We start from the raw sequence: 24,240 nt of genomic DNA, 5'->3' as shown, positions 1-24,240 counted from the left end.
TAAGGTGTTGCGTAATTATCCAAGTAGGTATAGTGCTATCAATAATGAAAAAAATTTATTTCTTAAGTTTGATTCTTTGTAAGATTCTTTGGCAATCTCGGAATTTGCTACTGTGGCGAAATAAAGCGAGCCAGGTCACCAAAAAAACAGATTTGCCATATTTTCGCAAAGAATTTCAATATCGTAATAATCATAACTAGATATAATAAATAGTCTTATTGTAATTAACTGTAAGTGAGTTTTACTATATCTTTTTACCACATAATTATAAAGTTTAACATTTCAACACAAATAACCACGTGATAGGCGAAGTGTAAAGAAAACTAATCTTTTATAGCACGCAACAGCATTCGAATAAATCCCTCTGTAAAAATTGTTATTACTGCCTCAGATCTACATCTCAACTCCCACGATTTCCCGGCACTATAACAATACCCAATATTACTATTTATACACGGCACACTAAAATTTCTCATAATTCATTCATAAAGTAGTTATCCGCGATGGAACAAATACGGCCATAATTATTTACACATTAGATAGGTTTGCTCTTATTTTATGTCAATCAGTACAAGTTTGAGATGGTAGGAAATTGCAGAGCTTGCAGTGGCCAGACATACTTGTATCTCATTTTAAGAAGGCTGAAAGTTCATCAGCCTATAGTCCTACCATAGATATGCCAATTATGGAGCTGGAACCGTGGTTGCATTGAAAGGTAACCGAGCAATTTTTTGAAGTAAAACTTCTCTACTCACACTTGACTTAGGGAGCAAGCTGGTAACGCGTTACGAAAAGCGTTACGAAAAGTGATCGGGCGAAGCGGATGGAAGTTGAGAAGGAGAGCTATAGATAAAGAGGTTTTACTTTAGTCGAAGTGGTTTTTAAGTTAATTCTACAGGATATCATGAGAAATCCTCTCTCCAGTTCGTTAGATTCACGGCAACCCATCGCTAGAGACTTTTAAAGATTCTAAGGGACTGGAGATTGGACTTCATTTATCATATTATGCTGAGGATAATATTATACTTGGTTAAGGGTCTGGACCCTTGAAATCTCCCAAAGCCATCACTGTACGAACTACATATTTAGCTACCGTACATGCGTATAACAGAAGCATAGGCTGACAAACTCTCAGCCTTCCTAAAATGAGGTATGTCTGGCTGTTACAGGCCTCGGTCTATTATTTTATGTCATGTATGTATCAGTACAAGTTTGAGATGGTAGGAAATGGGGTATTACACGCGGATATGATTTGATAACGCTTTTCCGGAGTTATAGGTGGTCCCCGTATTACCACAGGTAGGTAAGTATTACGTTAAATTATGAAATGACATATTATCATGATGATGACACTTTTATGGAGCAATGACAAGATTGTTAGTGGAATAGCAACAACTTTTTTCATATGAGAAGCTTCGAAGCAATAAAAATTAATCATCTAAATGGGAGCTCTTGTATAAAATACTCGTATATAGGTATGCTTTATCATTAATTCTTTTTTACAAAACGTAAAACAAAGGATTATTCTGGATTAATCTTACCCTACGAGTATGTGCATACAAATGTAAGTACTACGAGGACGAATGTTAAAGTTAGCGAATGGCATAGTTAATAAACAGAGTTATTTTAAACCGTTTGTTTATGTTCTCTCTTAGACCATATTAATGGTCTAAGTGTTCTCTCTTAAACTGTTATTGTAAATATTTCATTATTACTATATGTACTTGCACACTACCAACAGACGCCTCACTCACTTAGTTTACTCAAGTAGTTCTCGATCCCGTGGGAATACCGGGATAAAATATAGCCTATGACACTCACAAAGAACGTGGCTTTCTATTGGTATAATAATTTGTAAAATAGATTTAGATTACGCCCTACAACTTTATCTCTTATAGGTTACTAGCGGACGCTCGCGCCTTAGTCCGCGTGGAATTCAGTTTTTCACAAAACCCGCAAGAACAATAAATTTTTCCAGGGTGAAAAGTAGTCAAGTCTAAGTCTATAGAGTAAATTCTATTTCCATTCCAAATTTCAGCAAAATCGCTTACACACACACACTTTTGCCTTCATAATATTAGAGTGATTACAGTTATAGAGGTACTACTAAAGATGAGGCAAATTTCCATATTTTAAAATCTTTAATGATTTTGAACAAATTGCTAAATAGACTTCGATTGACTGCATTCTCATAATTACTTTACTAGAAGAATATGCGTAAAATAGAATATATATTTATACCGCAAGTGTTAATTATCCCATGCACGCATTATGCAGGTGAATTAGAGGGGGGCGTGTCGTTTCCCACGTCGTTCCTTCCGGACGCGGCGACCCGTGACCGTATCGTCTTGACTCTTGCTGAAGCGTGGAGGCACCCGTTTTGAGCCTCCTTACCTTATGTATTAGTATATCGGACGATCACGCATTATATGCGGAATCATTATGTCTAAAAAGTTTTTGTTCTTTCTTCGAATGTCTAAAATTACGAGACTAGCACAAACACACAAAATACTAATCTGTTTTAAACTTCTGAACAATACGATACAGAACATTTCGTGGTTCTGAATCAAATAAAATCAAATCAAAATTCATCTTATCTCTATTAGGCTTAGCTTTACAAGCACTTTCGAAACGTCAGGTAATAATATCAATCGGATATTCCATTTCCAAGATTTGCGATGCTATTATTTGCGAGCAACACCTCTGACTTCCACATTAAAAATTTTGTGAGTCTATTCAAAAAGCCATTTCGAGAGCGCCGAGTCAATTTAGAACTTCTGCCCTTTCTGGCTAGATACTCGTAAACCTATTCGCAAAGACGTACCGTAAAACGATTTAGCGTTACAACATAATGTTAGGCAAACAATCAGTACTAAACTTGTAAGTAAATAGATACGTCATCCAAATTAATCCGCTACGAAAGGGGAAAATGATACATATCAAATTTTAACGGCCCGTTCTTCTATTTTATGCAAGAGATACCAAACTTTGCCCTCCACTAGATGGATAATGGGGCCAAGTCTGCGCTTCCTGGGGCGGGGCCGCCAGCACCTTGGGACCCCAACGGCCATCGACTCTTCCAACTATGTGCCTTGCCCATTGCCACTTCAGGCACTTCAGCTTCGCGATACGTTGAGCTATGTCGGCGACTTTGTACTTGTCAAGTTTAGTATGAAAAATACGAGTAGGTACGCTGTCGTGGACGCAATCTATAGACTGTCCTTTCTATTGAACGATACGAATCAAAAGTCGCACCTAGAATGGCAAATGATAACAGTGATCTATGAGAGACTTAATCCGCGAACACCCCCAGTAAGTCGTCCCCTGTGGCATAAATATTTATGGTTTACAGTAAAACTTGTACGTACTTATCTGTGACGGAAATAGCAGACGGGCGCACGACGGAATGTCGCAGGTGCTGGGACAAAAAGCTAACCATTTATTAAGTACCCACTACCTTTGCAATGTAAGGCTAAGAACAATAAAGTCGAAGGCTTCTTAGTAACTTGCATTCAATGGGATATTTCGCTTGTACGTGTTACAATCAGTATTGCACCGCAAAACCTTACTCTGACTTTTAAAAACGCTGAACGTTGACGCCAAGCGAATCCTAGAAAAACTATTATTCATGAATTGGTAAAACCTAACTCAATTTTAGTTGTATTTCTATTTAAGAAATCTAGATAGACTTGAGGATGTGTCGTAGTTGTAAGTTGTGACCGATTTGTTCAATTTTTTTACGTTCGATGGATTTCTGATGTTTAAGGTTTGTAAAACCAATTCCTAGCATTTAATTAAACTCAGATTTAGTAGGTACATCTTCTGTGACAAGAACTAGTTTAATGGTGGAATTGGAAGGTGGCCATAGGAACTCCTAAATTAAACAAGCTACACCCATCGAGTTTGACATCAATTGTTTTGGTAAACTCCGACGAACACGATTACAACTATGAAATATCGATACTATAGAGACAGTTCTTACATTGACATTGGATCGTTGATCATATATTCTTTGCTAGAAAAGTAAGGTCTAGCCAGGCACAATCCGAGGTCCTATACAATAATTGGTCTGAAGCATTACATAAAGCTTTTGCTACATTTCGTCCATAAACACGATCGTTTGTATTACTAGCTTCGTTCAACGATGTTATACATCGCTACTACGTCTAAGAATTCGTGTCACGGGACTTTATAGCCGGTGTGTTACTGTTGTTGGATACAGGTTACGTGCCCGAAATTAGAATCGGATTAATGCACGTAAAATGTATATTGCTACAGTATGGCACGTATGGTAAAATTATAAGCTTGAGCTCTATGAAAGAACTATAGAAGTTTGCTTCTCTTTGCTATTGAATAGTAAAATTTTCGTAGTGTCACAAACTAATAAGATTTAAACTAATATATATCTAATTGTACATTATATTTAATTACGGTGTTGGTCGTCCCCCCACTAGGTGTACCGAGGACATCAAGCGGGTTGCAGGGAGCCGCTAGATGCTCGCGGCTCGAGACCGTTTTGTTTGGAAGTCCATGCAAGAGGCCTATGCCCAGAATTGGACGTCCATCGGCTGTTAATGATGATGATGATGATGATGATGATGATGATGATGATTATGATGATGATGATGATTTAATTACGAATAATACAATATATTCCAGTTTACACTTAAGATTTTTAATAAATCTATCGGTTAAGCGGCTTAGCCGTAAAAACAGACTTTCACATTTCAGTAGGTACTCGTAAGTAGTTCGTAATAGGTGCGGTTAGGTAAAGTATCAGAAAAGTATCAGAAAATCGTAAAGTATCAGAAGACACAGCTACTTGTAGGAAAATTTCAACTATCATAGAAAGCAATGGCGCCAAAAGTAAACATACGAGTATGGGAGTACATGAGAGGCACACTTAATAGTTTGTAAAATAACTTATGTAAGCACACGTGCACCTGTTCAAAGAGGACTGTTTAGAAACACAGCACGACTATTACAGGGAATTACGAGTAGTCGAGTACGTTTCAGGAGCCGATGCCATGCTCTATCTTGCTCGCTCTTTACTATACACAATTATACCTACTCACTACCAGTTTGTTGAAGGTATAGAATAACAACATTTAGGAGTAGTCATAACAAATGTTTATTTAAAAACAGTGGCCAACAGTGTTTCATAAACTTATGCGAACTGCAAAACTAAATAGCTTTTAATTGTATCAAAGACCTTCAAACTTTTACTTTGAAGCTAAACTCAAGCACATATTCAATAAGATTAAAGTAAAACTACATTAGCGCTCTATAAGGATAGTAGAAGTATTTTTACAATTATAAGAATTATATTTAAGAGGACTTTTATGTTCCATTAATTTTAGTATGTATTTTCCAATGCTAAGCTTTATTTTTAAGCTTATTGCATCTACAGACAAGATATAATGTACACCTGTTCAAGTAACAAAATAGGACAATTGAAATACAAAGTGCTATTAATAAATATAAATCAAAATTGCGCGAGAAATACTAAAATATATACAAATTGTCACTAATAGGTAGTTTTTACACATTGTAATCGTTTGAAATCTAAAATAATTTATAAACAAGAAAGAGATAAAGGTCTTACTAGTTAAATAAGTAAACATATTAGTAGATATAACTGAAACAGAGATAATGGTGATAAGGATGACGCGAAGACAGAGGAGCCCTTCGTTTATGACGGTTGACGAGCTAAGGAAATGCTGGCAGATAAGCCTTATCACAGCGATTAGTAAACCAGCGCAGATTGCATCGCTGTACTAAAACTATCAACTAAGCTGTAACATCTAAGAGACGAAGAAAGTTCAAAGACCGTAGAGATTTGATTAAAAAATAGGGTGATCACGAGACAATGAGGCAATTTTGAAATCTGTTAGAAAGATTGATAGGTCTATCGCGTGCTCCAATTAGTTATGTAGATTTTATGGGAACGCGAACACTGGTTAGAACTTAGCTGATAGTATCAAGAGTTGAGTTAATGAATCGTAGACAACTGGTATCTTGTATATAGAGATATAAACAACTATGCATAAAAAAGAATAGAAGAAATTTAACAATTTTTTATTTATTGCAACTATCGATTTCACATCACCTATTTAAAAATAAACTACCCCTACTGGCCAGTACTTTGTTAAAGAAAAAAAGATTTAGAGTTAACATCAGAAGAGATAAGACGCTGCTACAATATAAAATATATGTAAACACTTAACTTACTTAAACAAATAAATTCTTTCGGACGAGTCCTTTTCTAAGAATTTTATATTGATTTTTAAGAATCCTATAACATCAGATCCAGATTACAAACTTACATACTTATTACATACATATCTACTCTGGTCATCATAACCCTTCCATTTGCTACGTTTCAATCGGGTAACAATTTAGTATTCATCAGCTGCAACGATAGACTTTCCACACAACAACATGTCCTACCTTGAAATAGATTATGAATAGAAAGCCTTTCTATAAATAGACAAGTACATTTTTGTAAATAAAAGCTTTCATCGCATCAACCACAGTGAATTATCCTGTAATCAATCAACGCAGGACGCAATCTTTGAACCATGTCATCCCCACAGACAAATTCCTTTTGCAGGACTTAACTCGTTTTTTTTTTTACATTCCACGCTCGTGCCAACAATTCACGCTTTTTCCTTATACGTAGTTACCTTGTGGCACACTCCAGCGTTTCATGCATTAACCGTGCAGAAAGCGTTTTATATCCTTCATCCTAACGTAGTATGACAAACTTGGAATTTTGTATTAGACTTGGCGGTGGTTAGAATAGCAAGAATAACTAACAAAAATAAGCACTCCCTCGTATAACATTTACGGCAAATGTATCAAATTTTATGCTCATATAATATCGTGATTGTCATGTTCAGCCGATAGACGTCTACGGCTGCTCATAGACCACTTTTAAGGACTTCCATTTCATTTACCATGGCCTTGAGCCGCCTGCATAAAATGAGAAACAATAAAGTCTTCATAAAGGTAACATATCGTTATAGATAGGAATTATTATGAAAAGTAGGTATTTTGTAGTTGTAGTAGCGTGAGTAAAAATTTCAGCCTTCATTAAATGGTATTGAAATAGCAAAAAACAACCTTAAATACGTGCACGTAAAAGAAAACGATTGCCGTTATGCATGTATGACTTGTGTGGATAGTTGTCTAAACTTTTTGTAACCGAAAGTTTTTACCGAGGTATTTTAATTGACTTCTGATGAGACGACCGACGTCATCGTCAAATGGGAGAGCCATGGACCGTTTTTTGTCTTACCTGTTACCCGGAGCAGTAATTACTCGTACGTGTATGTAAATTGGATCGGTTTATCAACCGGTCGACAACGCTGCGCTCTCATCACGCCCGCGTACTAAATATTGCGTGTACGTAACTACGTGATCATTTTAACAGCATCTATCTATTAAACAAAAGTAAGAGCCTGTTGATCACCTACTACAGTAGTTGGAAGCACTTCTATACAAGCTGTATCCCTATTACGAGTATAATAATTATAGAGGTTGAAGGTATAATGTTTTTGTTGTGTCCCGCGGAATTATTCCGAAATAAAAAGTAGCGTATGTGCTAAAAGCCAGATTATATTCTATTAAAAATAAGTTCTAATTGGTTTTTCAAAGGCTGTCGAGGCAGCCCTCCCAAAAGTAGGAACCTTTGGAAACCTAAAATTTATAGGATAACCCACAAGATGTTTCATTTAATTTCGATACTACCTTATTAGGATTTGACCAAAATTATATAATTGATACATCATCAATACATATTCTATAAATAAAATGGTCTGTCTGTGATTTCAAAATATCTGTGTTTTCTCAAGTGCTTATAGTTATCTAAATACATGATACAATTGGAGCTTTTTTTAAATTTTCGTCTGTCTGTTTTTCCGGGTTAATCTCTAAATCGGCTGAACTGATTTAAATGGGACTTTCATTGGTAACTATAAGACTTATATGTTGCTTATATGTTGCTCAATATCCAGAGGAGGTTATTAAGCAACATAATTGTAGGTTACTTTATATACCAGAAAACTTCATGGTACCCGCGGAATATGTGTCAAAGTCAAAATTCATTTATTTCAATTACGCTTAGTTTACAAGCACTTTTGAAAGGTCAATGTTATGTCATAATTTAATTTAATTTGATGGTGGTAATAATGGTCGAAAACTTAAAACTAAAGTTACGAGGATTCCAAACGCGCCTTGATCCGAGAAGAGCCCACAACAAACTCAGCCGAGGTTTTTTTTTGTTTACCACCATTTTACAAACTTATTTAAAACTAAGCACACAGGCGTATATTACAGTTTAACGCCAAGCTTTTTTATCATTAATATAATCATTAACACTGTAATAAGCCTTTCCCAAAAGCTTGCGTTTAATATACATTTTGAACTTTTTGAGAGACATTCCAGTAGCTTCATTTGGTGTGCTTCATGTGAAAAATTTAATTTCACGCGCACGAAGTCACGGCCGTCCGCTAGTAACTATGAATACATATAAATTTCTATTAAACGCAACTAACCTAATTCTTATGACCCCGCAGAGGAAACGATTTGTAAGATATTCGACAATATTACATCAAAACATATAAAAGAGGTTTTATTTATTGGATTGTGTAAAAATCAGAATCAATTTCGTAAATATAAGAAAAATAACTCTGAAGGTCGTGATTCGTGGGAAAGTGTATATAGTAAAATGTATATATAAAGTAAAACTTCACGAAATAAAAACTTTCATTTAAAAATAAACTCCGTCAAAAAATCTCTGTTTTTACTTATCTAATTAAAATAATACGGTATACAAAATATATTATTGCAAAAATAAATAAATATATTTCATATATTTAAATCTATATTTAACATTTCACTTTAACTAGACTCTAAATGATTTATTTTAAAAGAATATTTGCCATATCTTTTAAATATGACCAATATTCCCATTCCCCTCCAACTAGTCGGGAAAGACTGTATTAGGAGCGGGTACGACAATAGACCAACGGGGCGGGATCAAACCACTACCCCTCGGTGATGACTCCGACCACAATTACCGTTGAGCTTTTGAGGCTCAAATTAAGCCTATTCCTTAACCTTCGTTATTGGCAAGAATTCTAGAAAATATATTCGTGATAAGCATAATTATATTGTTAAGGTTAAATGTCACCACCAAACGAACAAAACAGGTTCTTAGTTTATTGGTAGAGTCACGTCATCGTCCGACCCTCATCGTTGAAAGCAACTATTATGTTTAAAATGGACTTTCTAAATTATACTCTATCACTTGGACAACAGAGTTGGTTTTAAGCTATCAGAATAATGAAGATGGTCCAGTGTATAGGTAAATGAGCGCTCACCGTTATATGAATATGTCATCTAACATAAATTGTAGGTTGGCTGAGACAAACACCACCTTTTGCGTTTACTTTGTTAGGCCTATCCATAATTACTTGGAAGTCTGTGATAAATGTTAATAATATGCCAAATTAACTAACCAAAGACTTGTCAATATTGGCTTGAGGACCAATATATCTCGCAGTATTACTAATTTATTGAGACATGACATAGTGGTGTGTGCAACGAGATGATAGATTAATGAAAGGTAAAATAACGGCCGGATAGTAATTATATCGGCCATTTAAAACGTAAAAAACTATAAAAGTCCCTTTTTACAACTATTAACAAAGATTTACAAGAAATCTATAGAATCAGTAGAATTGTACCCGCATCTCTTTCTGGTTATTACTAACCGTCTTAGCTTTTTGTTTACCAATGCCAAAAAGGCCGACATGAACCTATCTGCTTAAATAATTTTTATCATTCGAAAAATCTGTAAATATTTGAATAAGTAAGTATGTAAAGATGAGTCACCATCATTAACAACCCTTATTCAGCTTACTTTTGTAAACCAGTTGAAAGCAGTCTACTCTCAGAATGAGAGGGGTTAGGCTAATTGTCTAGACTGCCCCAATGCGGATTGGCAGACTTCACACACGTAGAGAATTATGAAAATTGTCAGGTGTGCAGGTTTCCTCACGATGTTATTCCTTCTTCGTTTGAGACTTGATAATAAGGTATAAACTGAGGTAATATCCACTAGGCTATCACCGTATATTGTATTTAGGAATTTTCAGCACATCAACATCTTCTAGTCAACTTTAATAAATCCTTACCCTCATTCCTCGCCACCTTGAGAGGAGACGAAAATGGCATTCACCTCCAATCAGCTGGCTTGTATTCATTTTAAAAGCGAAAAACACTTACCTGAACAGCACTATTCAGGAAGCAATTATTTTGTCCCGGAGCATTCCAAAGGCCCTTGGTCGTGTGGAAGATGCCCGAGTCCCGTGAGCTCTCCCTGGAGTGTTGGGGCCTTAGTTCGTTGCCGTGCAGGTACAGCTCGTGAGCAGGAGTCGCCATGGTGGCCGCCATTAGCCCGCATCAAAGTCCCATTTCGACAAAATATGCACGACGCGTTTGGTAGAGCGTCATTTTGGGAACTTATCTGGAACAATGAAATACCTTTGAGCATTTCTTTGTCATAAAGAGATCCCACTTTATCAACTTATTTTTAAGCGTAGCACCGTCATATCAGCCGTATCAATGATATGGGGGATATATACCTTACGTATGAAAGCAAAAATTAGTAAAATGTAGGTAATCCACAATCTCTTTTATTCCCTAGTTAAGCATGTGTCCAAAAGTTCAAACATCCTACACAGGTTATGTCACTGTCATATTTCTTTTAAGCAAGCATTTTTGTTTAGTTTTGTGAGAAATCTTTAGCCTTCATTTATGCCCCCCAACTAATTTTGATATAGGGCACCTCTAAAGCACGCTACGCCACTGTTTTTTTTTGTATTCTTATTTAGGTTCTTCTGAAATAGGTTGGTACAGTAGCGCTATTCTGTAACGAAGTTTTTATAACACGAGAGTGTGAGTTTAGAATTAACCTCTACCTCTCTCTATCTATATGATTGTGTTAGACAGGGAGATATAGACGAATTCGAAACTCACACGGTCCAATTTTAAAGACATCTTTACAGAAGTACGCAGTAAGTACCTACTTAACAGAAGATCTCAGTCCTAAAATCAATAATACCTATGAATAAATGAATATTTATTTTCAGATATAAATCAAATCATATTCATTTAAGCTGAGGCTTTATTAAAGCTAAGTAAGGTATGGTGATTGATGTTGATAATGAGATTTAACTAGGTTTGCATTATTATTTCCTAACTAGCAGACGCCCGCGAATTCGTCCGCCCTTAGAACTCTTTAATCCAGCCCTTACAGTAGTATCGCTGTAAAAATGGAGTAACTTCTCCCGTTTTCCAACTCTTCACTGCTCTGCTCCTATTGATTGTAGCGTTATGAAAAGTAGGTGTACCTGCACAGAAGTATGAAGAATAACTGTACCAAGTTTCATTAGAATCATCATACAGACGGACAGACATACGAAAATTTTACTGATTGCATTTTTGGCATCAGTATCGATTACTAATCACCCCCTGATAGTTATTTTGGAAATATATTTTACGTACAGAGTTGACCTCTCTACAGACTTATTATAAACATAAAATAAGAAAAGTTTTGATTTTGATTATTTTAATAATTCTAACATATTTTATGTTAATTACAGCATTTGTGTCACTGTAAATACCTATGCATATGTACCTAGAGAAGTCACTGGCCCTTCAGACACGGGCTTACCTAGGTTAAGGGCCAGGACGTCATTGTAAAATTGTGTACTGAGTTTTTCAAATAAACTATTCTTATTCTTATTCTTGATTCGCTGTGATCACGGATTTCTCATTTGTCGCCTATTCTTTCATTAGCGTAAAAGGCCTTTTTTACAAGAACATTATCCACTTTTATTCAAATCCAGATTCAATAGACGGTAGTTCTTCCCTTCATAGTTCAACTATTGAAGTTTTCTTATAATCATTTAGTCATTAGTATGCAAGTGCCTGATTCAAAACAAACATTCGAAGTATCGTAATGACGATGATTACAAGGGAATGCACACGGAAGCCGAAGGTGGGCATAAAGACGAGCACTCATTAGCCACAAGTCCCTTCGTCGCCACATAATAACTACCACCGGGGCCCGGCCACATTCCGAGCGAGGCTTCTGCTCAATCGCACGAGTAAATGTAACTTAAGCTTTATGACCTTGTTGTTTACGATGGAATCTCGAGTCGAACTCTACAAACTACAAAAGTTGCTGTTTCAATCAAATATTTTATAAGATAAGATAAATTTAACCGACTTCTAAATAGTTATTAGGACTTTTTACAAAAGTAATACTTAATTTTATCTATCTTTATAGTCTAGCAAATTCGTTGATGGCACTCCCATGGCGAGCGAAGAGGGGAAAGACTGCGCGGGTATGAAAACATATTTTAAAAAGGGAACAATGTTGTTATAGTCTTTTTATTATATTTTATTTTTTTAATTAATTTTTTTCAAAAGAATATTTGCCATATGTTTTAAATATGTCCAATATTCTCATTCCCCTCCAACTAGCCGGGAAAGACTGTGCTAGGAGTGGGTACAACAATAGACCAACGGGGCGGGGATCGATCCACCACCATCGGTGATGAGTCTGACCGCTTTTACCGTTGAGCTATAGAGGCTCTAGGCTTCTTTATAACGAGTGTCATTATTGCCATTTATACTACTATGTATCTGTAACTACCCTATATTATTAGCCTAGATGTCACCTGTTTACAGACCTAAGCGACAACAAAACGCTGCTGCCAATATCTCTCTAAATTGCGTATTTTATACTTTTACATATTTCATTAATTTTACATATTGACTATGAAAAATAAGATAAGGTTTGTTTGTTTTTTCTTCTCTTTCCAAGCTTTCTAGTAGTTTTCCTACATTGTCCATATACTAAAAATAAGAAGAAAATACTGTTTAAAAATATCAATACCAATATGTAGTAGTTTTAACAAATGTTTTCGTGTAAAATAGACCAAACTTCCAACGTGGACAAGTACTTGTGTATGTAATCAGAAAGATGCATGCCAACCTCGGCAACAATTTTCAGTGAATGTAAAACAAATTTCAAAATGTAAGCACATATCATTTGTTTACAAATTGTTTCTAAATACAAAGCAAACATCGTTCTATTCTTGTACACGCGCGCGGCATCACTTCCGATCTATCGAAATCGATGATTTAACAAAAAAATCGAGGTTAATTCCTCGATATCAATTGCGCAAACCAACACGTTTCTGGTTCTACAAATGCATAACATATACGGAAAGCTTTGTTTATGCACGTGTCAAGAATTTCTTCGTACGTCCGAGTATGCAGCGATCTAAACACATATTTCAACGGTCCCATAAATCTATTAAAAGATTGGTTTTGATAAACCGTCTGGCGCAGTGGTCAATGAATACGCCATTACAATGTCTGCTCCTCCTTAACAGATTTATGGTTTATTAGTAGATAAGCATAATCAAATTGCAGTTTAAGTCTTGCAGAAACAATAAAGATATTGCCATTCTGTCAACAAAAAACGAACAATTAAGGACTTGGAAGTAAATAAATCGAGGGTTCCTTACATTACCTTACTTTCGTTTGACGGACAACAATAAAGTGATATTAAGGTACAGAGCCCTGATAATGAAAAACTAAATACAATCTTGCCTTTAGACATCAGTCTTTATATCGTGAATAAATGTAAAATTATCAACAATTTTGAATTACATTCCCAGTCAAAGATTTGCTAATCTCTGCATGTTTAATTCATTTCATCGACGTTTAATTTATGAAACAGAAATACAGATATAGTTTAATTAAGTAGTTGACAACTTCTATGCAGGATATTAATATTCAAAATTGAATATCCCATCAACTCTCGAAGTCTCGACCGAGTATACCTACTACACAACTTTAACGTAAGATAACCCTACTTCAGTGCTTACAAAACGCAGATGCCACATTGTATAAATGTATAAGTATAATACTCATAGCTCATCTTGTGCGTAAAAGAATTCGCGAGGCCTAAATATGATAATGTTTCATATGAATGAAAATATCTTTTCAAATTCCTTTTATCGTCACGATGCTTTTTTCATGCCAACCAAATTTTTTTACATTTTTTTTCATGAGGGATGGTGATTGGACAGTCAGTAAATGTATAACGTCGAGGTATAAATGAAATTATTTTTTTTAGAACGAATTAGGAAATGATCTTAATCGTATTACGATTACGCTTAAGATTAAATCTTAAGCATGTACAATCTGGATTAAATTGACCAAAATAGTATATATTTTTTTTGTTTCATTCAGAAAAAAAATTACGTGATATTTGCCGAGACCCCCCTCCCTCCAACGTAAGATTAGATGAGATTTGACTCGACCTCCTCCCCCCCTAAAACATCTCACGTAATTTATGAACGCCCCCTTTAATTAAAATGTCAAAATGGGGACGTTGACATTAATATTGAAACAAGTGTATGAAAAAGTCGTATCGCAAAAAAACATGAGACCCTGCCCACTCAAGCGGTTCCACATTTCCTAAGAACAGAACTAAAAGTGTGACTATAAAATTGAAGTAAAAGGGCCTCTCTTTCTCTCAATCTCAAGTGTTCCATTAAGAATAAATTTCAAGCGATAACTTTTAAAAGCTTTCTGTAACGGTTCAAGTGGGGACGGAGTTAAAGTTCAAGGCGATATTATTACCTACCACAATGTATTGACGCTGTCTTAAAATGTTGAATAGGTTTAAATTTTGTTGTCTGAGAGGAGACTTGTGCTCAACAGTGAGCCGAAAATGGGTCGCTAATGATGAATATTGTTTTAAACTGAAACAAAATCGTGAAACATTTTGTCAACGTCATGCCTTGCTAGCCCAGTGGATTTTAGTGGTTATGATCTCTGCGTCCGATTCCGGAGAGTCTAGGTTCGAATCCGGTCCGAGGCATGCACCACCAACTTTTCAGTTATGTGAATTTTAGAAATTATATATCACGTGTCTTAATCGGTGAAGGAAAAACATACCTGAGATTTTTTTCAATTCTCTAGGTGTGTGTAGTCCAATCCGCATTGGGCCAGCGTGGTGGACTATTGGCCTAAACCCTTTGATTCTGAGAGGAGACTCGTGCTCAGCAGTGAGCCGAATATGGGTTGATAATGAATGATAAACCCCTGGAAAACTACTCGTATGTATGTCTAACTCACATCAGTGACAGTGCCGTATTCTTCATTACATACAATTTTTACTTTTTATTGACAGAATAGATATGCCATTTCATACCAGCGTTAGCGTACAACGGACATATACGTTAAGTAGACTTACTAGAGCCTACACTCGAGAAACGCCAATATGAAGGAGCAGCCCCCCTAGCCAAGTAGCACGTCGATTCTCTTTCTACGATCGCTAACGCTTCGAAAACTAGAAAAATGTATGTGAATGACAGATCTTGATCACGTGACCTGTCGATAGCAAATGTCATCCCCATACATGTTTCTAGTTTTCGAAGCGTTAGCGATCGTAGAAAGAGAATCGACGTGCAACTTGGCTAGGCGGGTAGGTACTCGTTGTTGTATACCAAATAAGTGCAAATAGGTTGTAGTCACGTAGCCAGACTGTTTTTACCTAGGTACATGTCGCTTTGTCGGGCCGCCTACACAAGCCATAGCAAATGAAAAGCAAACAAAATACACAGCAGGTTTTGCGACTTGTAGTGGCAGTAACAAATTCCTAGCTTAATGTTAATTTTGTGAGTTAAAATCTGTTTTACTTAACTAGGATTTGTCTAGCTAAGCTTTTTAAAAAAATATTTATTAACTAATTAAAAATTGTAGCCGTGTTTCATAATTAATTAATATGAATAACACACACGATAGTTTAAATTCTAAAATAGTTAAAAAATTTTTTTTTTTTTTTTTATTCTTTACAAGTTAGCCTTTGACTACAATCTCACCTGTTGGTAAGTGATGATGCAGTCTAAAATAATAGCGGGCTAACTTGTTAGGAGTAGGATGAGAATCCAATATAATAACAAGTAAATATTGTTTTTGGGTTAGGTTTAACAGCGTAAAGCGTAGCATGTAAGGATCCTATTGATTATACTTAAACATAAACAATTTTTTTTTATTCTTTACAAGTTAGCCCTTGACCACAATCTCACCTGATGGTAAGTGATGATGCAATCTAAAATAGAAGCGGGCTAACTTGTTGGGAGTAGGATGAGAATCCACTTGGTTTCTACACGACATCGTACCGGAAAGCTAAATCGCTTGGCGGTAGGGTGGTAACTAGCCATGGTCGAAGCCTCCCACCAGCCAGACCTGGACCAATTAAAAAAAAACCTCAATCGACCCAGCTGGAGATGGAACCCAGGACCTCCGTTTGGTAAATCCATTGCGCCACGGAGGCCGACAAAGTACGAGTATTTAGTAGTACGAGTAGGTACCTAGGTGATATTAGAACTTTCGGAATTTCACATATGTACCTACGAGTTACCTACCTAACGGTTTAAGTACTAAGAGCAGTATTGATTTGAATTACTTAAGATGTTGCTATAAAGAATGAATGATCATTGTTCTTAATGTTTTCAATTCACTCTGCACATGCGACATCAACAAAGCAATGCACTTAATCTATACCTAGTTGCTTTTTGCTTTTTATAAATAAATATACTTAAACAATACAGATCACTATCTAGAACCAAAGTAAGCATACAGAGTAGCTTGTGTTATGGGTGCTAAGATAGTTGATATTATAATATTCATATACATTTATATACTACATATAAATACTTATATAATGTATAAATACACACAGACACAACACCCATGCTCATCACACAAATATTTTCCAGTTGTGGGAATCGAACCCACGGCCGTGGATGCAGAAAGCAGGGTCACTACCCACTGCGCCACGCGGCCGTCAAAATAGTTGAACATCTTGTATGGTGTAGTTATATGTAAATGTATGCACTAAAGCTAAACAAAGCGAAGCTCATGACGCACGGGAGCTTAACACAGACAAAGTCGCGCACACAAGCAAGCTAGAAGCTTAAAAGTACGTGACACAAAAGGAGCAAAACTGGAGGCTGCGCGTGCGCCGACCCGTAACGCGGCACGAGTCAAATCCACGCACCTAAAGTTGCGTCTACATTGAAGATGTAGGACCCTTATTCCTTACACACATTACCAGCTCGCCAAATAGCTTGCTTGCATGAATCTCATCTATACTACGAAAACGAACATTTAGTACCTTTTTATCTATACTAATATTATAAAGCTGAAGAATTTGTTTGTTTGTTGAACGCGGTAATTTCAGGAACTACTAATTCGATTTGAAAAATTCATTCAGTGTTAGATAGATAATTTATCGAGGAAGACTAACACTACTAACAAATATAAATATGATTCCAATACACACGTGTAATTTTTACACAGACTAACAAATACATCGTTTAGATTTGTTACTCAGAATATTTTAGTACTTGGTCGATGTTTTGCTGTAAAATCGGTCCTTTTTATAGATATTGTTTTTAGATTATGTTAGATGATCTTTATGATGATGAGACTTACAAATGATCTTAGTGTATCGTTTTCTATGCCATTATGCCATTCAACTACACAAACAGACATTTTTAGAAAGCTCCTTACTACTTTTAGCTCTTTAGCTACTTTACACGACGAAAACGATTACAACAATGAAACATCGATTATAAAGAAACAGATTTTATAAAAGCGTTAGATCTTTGATCTTATACTTCGACATAGGGGTAACGTCTAGCGAGGCAGGTCCCTATTTCATTCGTCTGAGGTTATAGGAAGGAGTATGTTCCTCACAACCTCAGTTAGAACATTTTCTTCTTTCGTAAAGTACTTATATACAACATAGAGAACATTAAAATGGTGATAATGTTCGCCAAAACAACCCAATGTAACCTCCGCCTTAAATTACAGATATTAGTTATTCCATCTCGGCGTTCTCATTTTATTGAAACTGGCTTGAGATTTAACATAATATATATTCAATGAATATTTTTACTAATAATAAACAAGTTTGTTCATTGATTTCATTAATATAGTCTTAAACACTGATTCTTAGAAAGGGACTCACTATTATGGCAAAAAATTAAACCTAATTTCAGAAAGCTATAGAAGGTAAGTTGCTTCACAAGGAGCTTTTTAACCGATTTCCAAAAAGGAGGAGTTCGGCTGTATGTTTGTTTTTTGTACCAACAGGATAACATTATACCTAAATCTATACTAATATTATAAAGCTGAACGCGCTAATCGCAGGAACTACTGGCCCGATTTGAAAAATTCTTTCAGTGCTATCTAGCACTGAAATAATTTTTCAATTCCCATTTATCAAGGAAGGCTATAGGCTATATATTATTCCCATATTCCTAAGGGAACGGAAATCGCGCGGGTGAAACCTCGCGGCGTCAGCTATTTCATCATAAATAGAAATAATAAAATACAATACAATAGAGCTTAGAAATTAAGAATTAAGAACACATTGAAAACTGAATAATATGCTGTCATTAGGCAATAACTATAAGTATCATTATTCTACCTATATTATAAATATGAAAGTGAGTTTCTTTGTTTCGCTTTCACCTAAACCGATTTTAAACAAGCTTGCATCAATGGAAAGCTACATCATTGGCGAGTAACACAGGCTATATGCCGCGTGGTGTCCATTAGTAATCTATAAATTACATAAATAAAGGTAAATTATCAAATCCAACTTTTATTACAATCTTGACGACATTACGTCATGCGTAATCTTTTTTAACGATTGGTCATAAGCAGCTGTTGTAAAGAGTTTTAAGACCACCAAAGCTCCGAAACGGGGCATATTTATTAGTGAAAAGAATTAAAGAACTTTCTTTTATTTAAGCCGTGACGAAGTAAGCGTAACTTATTGGAACGGACGTGAAATAGACGATTGTGTAGGACACTTGTATTGAAGTTAAAGTAGAATACTTACATAATGTAAATAAAAAAATTAAAAAGGTATGTATTTGTAGATATAATTGTATGTATAGAAGACCTCTCTATTATCTATACTAATATTGTAAACAGGTTTTGTGGGTAGAGTATATAGGGTAATCTCTGGATCTACTAAATCGATTTTAAAAATTCTTTTACTAATAAAAAGCTATGTTATTTGCACCATAGGATATATTTTACACTCGTATTCTCACAGGAACAGGTACTACACGTGTGAACCCGTGGGGCGTCGGCTAGTTTTCTATAAAATGACAAATCAACTCACTACATGTTTACTAAGTATGTGATCACCACTAAAAAGGGATAGGTACCTAATAAACCTGTTACCTACAGTTCAGTTAATTCAACCTAGATAGAATACTATTTTTTAGCTTGTATGCGGTATTGTAGGTACTCCGGTCCCTAAATGTATTGTAGATACGTCTATATTATGCAATAGGAGAATAAGTAGCCTCAACCTAAGCCTATCCCAGCCAAAATCTAGGCAAAGCTAAAAAATAAATCCTAAATCATTAAGCTGGGAATCGAACTTACGAGTTGGGTATCAGTTATGACCCTAACTGCAGTCAAATGAATGGATGGCATCAATCAACGTCACCGCACATAACGACAATGATCATTGTCCAAAGATTGACCAACAGTTTTGAAAGAATCATAATAATCTGCAGTAGAAATGTGCGTGAGAGAATTTATTCAAATCCGTATTCATAACACATTAGTTGCTTCGAAATTACGATAACTTCACGTAATCATTCAATATTATATATAGTCGTCATTCAATATTATACGTAGTCGCGTTCAAGATGATAGGGGAAAGAAAATACCTCAATAAATATATTAGGTATGTAAGTACCATTGTTATAGAACGGTCTGTACTTTGTCTTACCATTCTAATGGAACGAACTCTAAAAGGTTTTTTTTAGGCAAGACTAATATTTCCTTGCCCTCTTCAACGAAGCCTGCGCTGGGTAACACACTACAACAGGCGAGGATCAAAGACTTCTGAATCTCAGTCCCGTCTCGAACTCATCTTCTCCTACTGAGGCTCTATGTAATTTCGATTTTCACAATGATTATTTTATACTATAGATATGTTAAGTGCCTACAAAATCACCCCAAAATAGATCCGATTTAGCGACTCGCACACATGCACAATTTTGTGTTTACTTACATTATATATAGTAGATATAGTTTTTACAGTTCTAAGCACGCAACACGCAACTCAAATTGGTAGACAATATTTAGGTATTATGTGTTAAAGTAACTTTCGTTGTTTTATAAGCGACTAAATGAAATTAAGACAATAACATTTTGTCCACCTCAGTTTTGATGCGCTAGTGCCTAGCTAGCGCTAGCTAGTCTCTAGCATAAAAATCTATCATTGCATGTGCGTCTATATTCTTTAATCAAAATGTAATAGCATAGAGATGGGTACAAATAATAAAATGCTTGCTAACAATGAAAATGTGTCCTCCTATTTGGGTCGCTCAATCTGCTAAGAACGCGATAGTGTTTCTAGAGTTACCTATTTGAGTACTTAACTATAAAATATCATTACACGAGCGCATTAAACCACAAATAGGCAATTACGCATAAAATAATAAGCTGCCAGTTATGAAAATGCCATAGCAAACAGGCTAGGCAGAGTTTATATCTAGATCTACTGTTTACATCTGGTTACAAAGTAGATACACAAAAAGCTTATGTCTGGTCTCACCTGGCCAGCGCGTGCCACATTCACCTGTTCATGCTAGTTATAATAAATGGGCAACGCAAATAGGCATAAAGGTAGGTGGCAGATGTACCAAGTTTTCCAGAGACCTGTGCCAGCTTATTAAGATTAGTCAGGTAAATAGTTATCTACACTAGGGCATAAAATTGTTTTTTTTTCAGTAGGTAGATAAAATACGATTATGTCAATTGGTCAGGTGGTTACGCTGATTGATAATGATGATTTTGATATAGATTTTATGATTTTTTATATGTAAATCGGGTCGCGCTTAACTACAATAGTTGGAGCGCGCTTACTTGGTAAATGCCTATTCACTCTTGCTTTGAAGGTGTTTAAATTAAAGTATATTTAACCCCCGACACAAAAACAGGGGTGTTATAAGTTTGACGAGTCTGTCTGTCTGTCTGTGGCACCATAGCACCCAAACCGTTTTTTTCATACTAAAGGTGACTTATGTGCGAGTGTTCTTGGACATGTTTGATGAAAATCGGTTGAGACGTTTAAAAGTTGTGGGATGTGAAAGTGGGGAAGAATAACCGAATGTCTGCAAATAAACTCGAGTTGGGTCTCAAATGAAAGAGAATATTGATGACTTGATCGAGAGTGTAATTAATAATTTCATGACCTCCGAGAGTTTTTCTAAATTTTAAAATCGTATGTTAGTACATAAAATATATTTATGTTATGTGTATAATTTCAATATGCTTACATAAGATGATAAATTATAATTATTTTGTTACAGTATTGCTATACTTTAATAATTATATTGTATCATATTCGTAACAAAAACGTCATGTAAAGAAATATAAAAATAGCCACGAATTGCATACAAAAAGCGAGCGTTGCAAAATTTCTATCTCTATTCGCATCATTACCAATTTATGTAAATTACTATTTATAATAATATTTACCTAGTACCTACTAGACGTTGTACTCATTTTGTGATATTGGACGCCCGCGACGGCAAACGCGTGGATTTCAAGTATTTTTAACTTTTTTCTTTATAATCAGGCAGTACTTCTTAGTCTACTCGCAAATCTATGTAATTATGTATAGTAACATAGTTCGAAAAGCCGATGGACGTTGGGGTCCAAAAGTGCTGGAATGGCGACCCAGCACGAGAAAGCGCAGTGTTGGTCGATCCCCCACCAGGTGGACTGACGATCAAGTGAATCGCGGGGATTCGCTGAATGCAGGCGGCTCAGTATCGTGATGTTTGGAAGTCCCTATAAAATGTCTATGTCCTGCAGTGGACGTCCATCGGCTGATATGATGATGATGATGACTCGCAAGAACCGCACGCAAATGGTACGCGAGTATCAGTTATTCAGGTAAAAAATAAAAACAAGGTACCTACCTAGATATTTGGAAAATATATAATAATATAGTCTGTACTATATTATTATATATTTTTATACATTTGTGATCCACGCTTATCTATTACTAAGTACCTACCTACATATTTAATTTATTTATTTATATTAATAAAATATAGTCCCATCAAAGGAAATTTTTTGAAATTTTTGATAAAATAAAGTTCGAGCTTTGCTGACTAAGTAGCTTATTATTTGAATTAGGTAAGTAGTGTTTATGACAACGTGAATTAAAATAGTTATTATTGTATGTATAGGTACATGTGAATAGTGATTATGACAGTTTTATAAATTGTATACAAATTAGGAGTATGTTAATAGTAAAGCAATTTTGTAAAAGTATTAGTGTATCTGCGATCATTACTTTCGGAGCTACAGGGATTTAATCACTGCCATGGATGATGCCCTGAAAAACGCCCCATACTTAATGGCACGAACAAGAATGTCTCATAACAGTATATTCAAACCTAGTCATCATCCCCATTGCCTCGTTGATAGGTGGCTTTCGATCAAGTGGTCTAGATTTCGAATCTTGGGTTGAGATATGAAATATTGAGCTTTTATTTATTCTAAGAAACTTTCAACAAATATTCTCTCGCCTATTAAAGTATCTATTGTTAAGCCGGCGGTAACCATCGTTATCGTTAATTAACATACATGATAATGACCATTAAAAAGTCAAGCATTATTAGGGCCAAGCCCGCCAACCGGCATTGAAGCAGAGTGGTGGGTCTAAAAGGAGACCTGACTCGGTAGTAGACCATTGAAATTGACTGATGATGATACTGATGACATATTAATTTACATTTTCATGAATATGTTCTTTTATAAGTTACTAGCGGACTTCGTGGAATTGAGTTATTCACAAATCCCGCGCAATCCATACATTTCTCCGGGATGGAAAATAGCCTATGTGTTAATCCTGAGTAACACCTATTTCCATTTCAAATTTCAACCAAATCGGTTCAGTAGTAGCGGCGTTAAAGGGTAACAAACATCCAAACAAATGATGATGATACTGATGACATATTAATTTATATTTTCATTAATATGTTCTTTTATAAGTTACTAGCAGACGTCCGCGACTTTGTCCGCGTGGAACTCAGTTTTCCACAAATCCCACGGAAACCATAAATTTTTACGGGATGGAAAATAGCCTATGTGTTAATCCAGAGTTAAATCTATTTTCATTCTAAATTTCAGGCAAATCGCTTCAGTAATAGCGGCGTTAAAGAGTAACAAACATCCATACTTCGTGTTTATAATATTAGTAGGATGTTTGTTGTTTGGAGCAAATAAAATAAGTAACACTAAGTTACTAACAGGTATGACTTACCCGATCATATTCCCTTTGGCGACCAGTGACCACGTACTTGGTCCCTTGTTCTTGTAAACAAAAGATAAAAAAGGTCCGTGTTCCCAAAGTTCACACCTTACTTCACACCTTTTGTTCGAAATCGTTACACTTTTAAATCAAATCACCAGCTATAGCACAATTTTGAAGTTTACAATCGACATAAATAGAAATAAACATACATTTGACCGTCTTTTAAATATTGGTTTATGTTTAAAATATAATATATTACAAAACACTAGAAACTTAAATTTACTTTTGAATACACAGATAATTTTAAAAATATTGTAAATGTTAGCAAAACACTACACTCGCCGTGCAAAATTTTGAAAAAGTTTTTCCCGCGGTTTGTTTTGACGACCGCGTCAGAGTAAGCGTATTCGTACGTCCAGTCTCAAGCGAAGCCGGTTTGACGCTGTTGAGGTTTTATTTTGTACACCGAGCGCGCCGCATCGAGCCAACAGCCGAGCCTCTGGATATTTGAACTTTGAAAGCGTTAAAAAGTAAAACGAAAGGCACATGTAGGCACCTACTAACACATACAAACTTATTTGAAGAAAGAAGTTATTTTTGTAATCTTACTCACGTATTAGATCTATAACATTATATAGTTTATGATATATTTTCACACTAGGTATGTACGTACCATGTTAGATAGGTACTTATGTTTTAATTTACGAGTAGATTAAAATATATTTTTTTAAAATGTTACTCAAAAGGGAAACCCCTAAATAGGATCAGTTTGT

The 24,240-nt window shown here is 35.5% G+C and overlaps 1 protein-coding gene across 1 annotated transcript in view; it reads right to left on the bottom strand.

Annotated features, from left to right (window-relative positions):
- LOC112053036 (uncharacterized) overlaps positions 1-23,909 on the bottom strand; it is a 95,957-nt gene extending 72,048 nt beyond the window's left edge. The window contains exons 1-2 of the mRNA XM_052884711.1: positions 23,477-23,909; positions 10,294-10,534 (exon numbers count right to left, since the gene is read on the bottom strand). Coding sequence (XP_052740671.1) covers positions 10,294-10,461 — 168 coding nt within the window. The 5' untranslated portion in view covers positions 10,462-10,534; positions 23,477-23,909. The remainder of the gene's footprint in view (positions 1-10,293; positions 10,535-23,476) is intronic.
- Between the last annotated feature and the right edge of the window lie 331 nt (positions 23,910-24,240).

The sequence above is a fragment of the Bicyclus anynana genome, chromosome 12, assembly GCF_947172395.1.
Source record: "Bicyclus anynana chromosome 12, ilBicAnyn1.1, whole genome shotgun sequence".
Lineage (NCBI taxonomy): Eukaryota > Metazoa > Arthropoda > Insecta > Lepidoptera > Nymphalidae > Bicyclus > Bicyclus anynana.
Note: the sequence above shows the minus strand (reverse complement) of the source record. Positions and strands in the feature narration are given on the sequence as shown.